Source organism: Charadrius vociferus, unplaced genomic scaffold, assembly GCF_000708025.1.
Source record: "Charadrius vociferus isolate BGI_N301 unplaced genomic scaffold, ASM70802v2 scaffold843, whole genome shotgun sequence".
Classification (NCBI taxonomy): Eukaryota; Metazoa; Chordata; class Aves; order Charadriiformes; family Charadriidae; genus Charadrius; species Charadrius vociferus.
Genome location: NW_009647430.1, coordinates 174,102 through 180,728, shown reverse-complemented (window position 1 = coordinate 180,728; position 6,627 = coordinate 174,102). Strand labels below are relative to the sequence as shown.

General features: G+C 65.6%; 1 protein-coding gene across 1 annotated transcript in view; it reads right to left on the bottom strand.

Moving 5' to 3' along the window:
* Positions 1–37: 37 nt before the first annotated feature.
* B4GALNT4 (beta-1,4-N-acetyl-galactosaminyl transferase 4) overlaps positions 38–6,627 on the bottom strand; it is a 15,445-nt gene continuing 8,855 nt past the window's right edge. The window contains exons 11-23 of the mRNA XM_009880573.1: positions 5,619–5,762; positions 5,260–5,369; positions 4,821–4,921; positions 4,357–4,439; positions 3,405–3,697; positions 2,759–3,352; positions 2,445–2,683; positions 1,970–2,277; positions 1,558–1,711; positions 1,105–1,177; positions 867–1,020; positions 392–518; positions 38–166 (exon numbers count right to left, since the gene is read on the bottom strand). Of these exons, the coding sequence (XP_009878875.1) occupies positions 52–166; positions 392–518; positions 867–1,020; positions 1,105–1,177; positions 1,558–1,711; positions 1,970–2,277; positions 2,445–2,683; positions 2,759–3,352; positions 3,405–3,697; positions 4,357–4,439; positions 4,821–4,921; positions 5,260–5,369; positions 5,619–5,762 (2,495 nt within the window). The 3' untranslated portion in view covers positions 38–51. The remainder of the gene's footprint in view (positions 167–391; positions 519–866; positions 1,021–1,104; positions 1,178–1,557; positions 1,712–1,969; positions 2,278–2,444; positions 2,684–2,758; positions 3,353–3,404; positions 3,698–4,356; positions 4,440–4,820; positions 4,922–5,259; positions 5,370–5,618; positions 5,763–6,627) is intronic.

Below are 6,627 nucleotides of genomic sequence, written 5' to 3'. Positions count from 1 at the left end.
CTCCAGCAGGCACGGGGAGGGGGTCAGCGGCTGCGAGCCGGGCTCGTGGCGCTAGTCCTTGGGTGGCTTCTTGCTGCGGGCGTTCCACATGCCGCGCTTGGAGTGGTAGTAATGGTAAAAGTTCCTGAGACGCAAGCGCTCCACCTCCAGCCCGCTCTGAAGGACCCTGCGGCCGGAGGGGGGACAGCGCTCAGGGAAGGGAGGGGAGGGATCGGGCCCTCCGAAAGGGGAGCTGTGCCCTGGGCCACCGCGTCGCCCCTGGGCCACCGCGTCGCCCCAGGCTTTAGCCAGCTCGGCGGAGGGGAGAGGGGGTTTCCCAGGGGATGCACCCAAAGCCGCGTGGCCAGCCCTGCCCGGGGGGTTTGGGGGGTGCCGGCACCCCCAGCCTCACCTGTCCAGCAGCTCCCAGTCCTCCCCGCCCCAGCGGTCTCTGAACTCCTCCGTGTTCATCCCTCCCACGCGGTCGAAGTCCGACTTGTAGATGCCGAAGAGGCCGAAGCCGTTCACCTCCCAATAGCCTGGAGGGGGGAGAGCGACGAGGTGAGACCCCAAATCCCCCCTCTGCGCTCTCCCCGCTACCACGGGAACGCCCCGTCCCAACCCCTCTTCCCACCAGAGGTCCGTCGCCGTCACTGCCACCTGCCGCGGGGGGTCACCAGCTGACAGCCCAGCTTTGGGGGGCATCACACCCCGTGCGCCTCAAGCGCCCTTGGGCTTGAACCTCATCTGGCCGGAGCAAGACAAATCCATCCTCCCTGCCCACCCGAGCCCGGCTGCCACCCAAACCCAGCGCCCCAGCTCTCCTCGGGCAGGTGGGGGACGTTTTCCAGCTGGAAAGGTGTCACGGCAGCGGGGACCCCGCTTACCGTTGGGCTCCCGCGGGGAGCTGCCGCAGCTCAGGCGCATGACGATGGGGGCGTAGGCCAACTTCCCCTCCACGCAGTGCTTCCGGATGCTGTCCAGGATATTGGCGGGGAAATGGATGTGCAGGTCGCAGAGGAACACGATGCTGTGCCCGTCCTACGGGAGGGGACAGACACAAGCGGGAGGATCAGGGCGAAGAGCTGCCCCAAGGTGAGAGGTGGTTCCTCTGCCCCGGCTCACCTCGACCGTGTCCACGCCAGCCTGCAGCCCGGCCGAGCGCTCGAAGTTCCCCGTGCGCCGCAGGTACTGGTAGCTGAGGAGAGAGGACAGGGCGGTTAGTGCTGGTGGTCGAAAGGGACACAGCCGAGAGGGGGACAATGACCAGCAGCGAGGAGAGGGGACCTTCTCAGGAAGCTGGTCAGGTGCCTACAACTCATGCCGAGGGTCCCCCCACGGAGGCAGAGGAGGTTTTTGCATCCCCAGCTCCTCCACGTGGGAAACAAGTTAAACGCCCCAAAAGGAGGAGGAGTGGAGGGGCAGTGAGGCAGAGACCCGTCCCGGGCTGGGGAAGGAAGAGCAGGTTGTGTGAGCACCACCAGCACGGCCTGTCCCACCATGAGAAGCCCCGCAGACGCCCCTCGGCAGCCTCGGGAGGAGCAGGGTGGGACGTGGAGCTCGTGTTGGGTGGGTTACCGGGGCAGTCGGGCGTCCTGCAGGGCTTTCTCGACGTCCATGTCGTCGCTGTCAAAGTCCACCAGGATGACATTGAAGTTGGCGTCCTTCGTGGTCCCGTACAAGTGGGCCATGTCCGAGATGAACTGCTGGACCCAGCGGGCTTGGTTCTTCACTGCCAGACACAGCCACAAACGTCCCTCAGGCTCACCGCGGGGGTCCCACGAGCACCCCCCTCCCCAACCAAACCAACACCCCTTCTGATGAGCAGCAATAACCTCAGCACCTCACGAGAAGCAATAACCTCATTCCCCTTGGACCAGCCTGGAGGATGCAACCAGGGAGCAAAGGGGTTGCCTTCCTCCCGCCGGAGGATGCTGAGGGCAGAGGGAGCAGCAGAGACCCCAGGGAGACGCGTCCTGCTGTCACCTACCGGGTACCACGAAGTGCACCATGACGTCCTGCTTCCAGCTGAGCCGCAGGGGCCGGCACAGGACAGGTTTTCCATAGAGGATGCTCCAGGTGCTCGGCGGGGGCTCGGTGGCCCCCAGGGCTGGCCCTTCGGGGTTGCCCTCGGCACTGTCGTCCTGCTTGCCCTGGTGCAGGAGGACGTAGACGTACTCGGAGAGCCGCACCGTCCGCTGGCCCCGCTCCGCCAGCTCCAGCTCCAGTAGGTAGCGGTTCCCCCGGGCCGTGTCCCGACGCTTCTCCACGTTGACGATCCTCAAGAGGGTGTAGATGCTACAGGGAAAGGAGCTGCACTTGAAAGCGCCATCGGGGTGAGCTCTGCTCCCCGCAGCTCCCTTGCGCCAGGGGTTGGCTTGAACCCACCATCCAGCTCACCCGGCCCCAGGCGGGGCGAAGGCACGTCCCCCCAACCTCCCGCCCGCGCCCCGCTCCCTCCCTACCCTCCATTCTTCTCGTTGAGCTTCTCCATGTACTGCGCCACCACGTCGACGACCTCGCTCTCGCTCAGCTGCAGGTTGCCCGACACATTGCAGCGCAGGTCGTTCCAGTCGGAGCGCAGGAGCTCAAAGTCCACCGAGCTGACGCTGAACGTCCTCTGCCAGTTGATGGAGTCCTCCAGCCAGCTCTGCTGCAGCTCCCCGGTCTCGTAGCTGTAGTCCGACACCTCTTCCTCCTCCTCCTCCTCTTCCTGCTGGCCCCTTCCCCCCTCCTGCTGGGACGCCGTCGTTTCTGACATCTTCAGAAAAGATGTCACCCGTGTCCCCTCCGAGCGGATCGCCTCGGAGGAGTTGTAATCGGTGGTGGCCACTGTCCTGCCCAGGGCAGGGGTCGTGTCCTCATGGGTCTCCCTACTGAAGAGCCCTTCGGTCCCCAGGGCGAGGAGGCTGGGCAGCGCCCGCCGCTCTGTCCCCAGCTTCGGTGGACGTTCCCACCTCCTGCCACCCGCCCGCATACTCTTCCGCCTGGCAGCGTCCCTCTCCTTGGAGATGTTGCTCAGGAGCCAGGGGGTCCGGCGCCCAGGGATGGCGCGGAGCTTGCTGGAGGGGATGGGATGCTTCTGAGGGGTCCTGGAGCGAAGATGGACTTTCTTCAGAGGTTTCGGGTAGAGGAAGATGCCAGGGAAGACCGGCTCCTGAGCTGGAGCTTTGCGCTTCCCCGGCTGCAGCCTGGTCACATAGACCTTCTCCTGGGCTTTCCGGGGCCTTCTCTCCTCCCTGGGTGCTGCAGCCTTGCTGGGACCCGGCGTTTTGGCTTTGCCACCAAAGATGGGAACAGAGAGGTGGGGTTGGAGGCTCAGAGCCCCGGCATGCTTCGAAGACGCCAGCAGCCCCAGTTCATCCTCCTCGCCCTCGCCGGGATCGGAGCATCCGCCCATGGCCCTGCTCCGGCGTGGGGCTCGCGTCCTCGCCGTGGAGGTCCTCAGGGACGGCTGCCGGGCTGGCGCTGGCCTGGCGGGACGTGCTCCATCTTCCCGGCTGCCCAGGCGTCCTCGCCTCCTCCCGGGCCCGACCCTGCTTGCGGCGAAAGCTGTAATAGTCCAGGTCGTCTCCGTAATCCCCGGTGACCGGTGCGGTGACTTTCCCTTTGGCTCCGGGTACCGGCCCAAAGCTCTTCTCCTTGGCTTCGGGGAGCGGGTCTGTGGGCTCGGGGCTGTCCACTCCTTCCTCCTCGTCATCCTCGTCCTCTAGGAAATCTAGGGAGTGAGGCCAGAGGTAAACACCCCGCGGGTCCTGGCCGCTCCTGCAGCCCGAGAGGAGGCAAAGCTGTCTCCAGCAGGAGATTAACCCGCGAGCGGCCGCTGGGCGAGGGAGACGGAGCGCTGGCAGGCACTGAGGGATGCTCACCAGGGCTGGCAGCTCCAGGCTCTGCCCGTTAACCCCTCCCAACCTTGGCCACGTCTTGGCACCACTCTTATTTTCATCCAGGGGCAAACCCAGCCCACCAGGGCTTGGCCAAGCCGCAGACCGACAGCAAGGCAGGCTGTCAACAACCCGTGAGCATCCCCCTCAGCCCACACTAGATCCGGTAGCATCCTGCCGCCCACCGACCCGGCCAGCCCAGGAGACGCGGGTACGTAGCTTCAAGCAGCAGGGAAGGCGAATCCCAACCCTAGCATCCCGCTTCCCACACCCCGCAGCGCTTTGTGGCTGAGCCGGGCGGGATGTGTGACCACGGAGCGTGCGGGACCGCTCGCAGCCAAGCCGCTCCGCGCAGCCCTGCCCTCCTCGAGCCCCCCGGCATCGCTGGAGGCACCGCGCCGAGCCGCATCCCCGGCGAGGATGCCGGGTGCTCAGCCCCGTGCCAAGCTGCCGAGAGACGCCCGAGAGCTGCCAGCGGGGAACGGTGACTCACTGTCTGGGTTGAGGAAGAGGAACGCTCGCTGGCGCGGATCCTCCTCCTCTTCATCCATCTTCATGTACTTATAAAACCCAAACCTGGGAGACAGAGAGGAAAGGTGAGGTCCCGGAGATAAGGGAAGGGTGTACGCGCGGAGGGACGTGCTCGCACACACGCGAACCCCTGCCGGGAGGAACATCCCCAGCTGCGGCGCAGGTGCCCGAGCACAGCCCGGCTCCAAAGGGAGCTGGGATTCCCAAAATCCAGGAGCAGTGCCAGGTCTCAAGCTGCTGCGTGCCCGAGAGATGGGGAAAGAGCCAGCCTGGAGGTGGCCCCTCCACAGGGGACAGAGCGTGGGGACACACGGCTGAGGATGCATCACCTCGGCACTGTTTCTCCAGCTCTTTGAGCACCCCGTTGACATCAGCCCTTTTCTCCCCACCACGTACCACCCCCGAATACCGGCCCCCAGCACTTACTTCTCCAGGTAGAGGGGGGACTCCCTGTAGAAGCACTTGTTCTCCGTCTCCATGTGAGTGAGGCGTGTGAAGTCGTTGGGGTACACGAATGAGAGGTAGACCTGGGGAGACGACCACGCCGCCGTCACCGCGGGTGCAGAGGGGGCTCGCTCCGAGGAAGCAGGGGCCAGCAGGGCTCGGAGCCGGGGACCCGAAGCCACCAGCATGGCCCCCCAACACCAAGGTGACCCCCAGCATCTCAAACACCCCACAGGGCTTTTAACCCAAACCCCTTTGGGTCAAGATGGGGAAGCTCAGCCTGATCCTCCAGCGAGGGACACGTTCTCCTGGATTTTAACCGGGTGGAAGTATCCCTGCCCTGGGGCGAGGGCACAGCGCTCTGCTTCGCCGTGTCTCCCATGGGAGCGTGACCCCATCCCCGTGGTGGGGAGACACTTACGAATTGCAGGCCCTGGTAGCGGGCGATGGGGAAGTCCTTCACCACGTAGGTGGGGCTGTAGGCACAGGGCACCAGCACGTTCTCCACTCGGGAGGCCTCGATCGCAGGGGCTGAGGAGAAACGGCCGCGGCTCAGCCCCAGGCCGTGCCCTGCCACCCCCACGGCCCGACCCACCTTACGGTCTGTAGCCCAAACCATCCCGCCTTGCCCTGCTATAGGCCCCAGCAGAGATGCCCTCCACCCAAGACCTGGGCAGAAGGTAGGGGGGATGCTCCGGGAGCCTGTGGCTGCCAGGTCCCGCCTTTTTCCTCCCCCACAACCCTACGGAGATCTGCGAGGGTCCGGTCCCAGCCACTTACTGAGGAAGAAGGTGTCCCTGGGGTCAGGCTTCAGCATGTCAGCCCCGTGCTCGTCCTGCTGTGCCTCCCAGAGGTAGCTCCCGCTGTGGCTGGCCAAGGTCTGCGGGATGTGCTCCACGTGGTTCATCTTCAGGGACGACTCATCTGAAGGAGAGGACAGGGCCTGAACCCCACGGGCGTACGCACACGGAGCATTGTCCCAGGAGCATCCTCCAAGGCGACACTTCCCAACCTCTCCATCCCTCCCACCAAGAGGGCTGGGAGGATTTGGATTCCTCCTGCTCCCAGGGGAAGGAACAAGGGGAGCCGATGTGTTTGCACGAGGGCAAACCCTCCAGCCCGCTCACACTCGCAGACCCCGTGACTAATCAGCCTAATGATTATTGCCATCAACTGATGAGCACCGCGCAGAGGAGGAGGGTACAGCTGATCCCAGGCAGGCAGCCCCGGCTCCGATTACGGCACCACTCATCACCCTGCTCAAAGCCAAGGGGTGGGAACGCTCCGGGGCTTTAACTCCCGATCCCGAGGGCACAGAAACCGAACCGGGAATGTTCTTCCCCGCCGAGGTGCAGGTGAACGCAACACGAGCTGGTTTTGCCTCCTCTTCAGGGATGAGGGTGGCGTGTCATCCTTGGCGATCAACCAGCCCCCAGACCTCCCCGCCGGAGGTCACCTCGCTCCGGTCACCTCGGCCACGCTCAGAGCCGCCTGCCCCGCGCACCCAAGGGTGCTCCCTTCCCAGGCAGCCCTGCGGAGAAGCAGGCAGGCCCCGAGGCCAACAGGACGCCCTTTCCCAAGCCCCAGGTCCTTCTGCTTGCGGCGGGGAGAGGCTCCCCACACGCCTCCCGCCGCTGGCTGAGGTGGGCTGCGACCCCCGGGAAAGCCCGGGCGAAGGGACGGAAGGAGGATGCTCTGCGCGCTGCTGGCGTCCCCCCACGCCACGGGGGTGGGCTCCCCACGAGTGGTGTGGCTTCACCCCGGGGCGCTGCTGGGGCCCGGGGGGGGC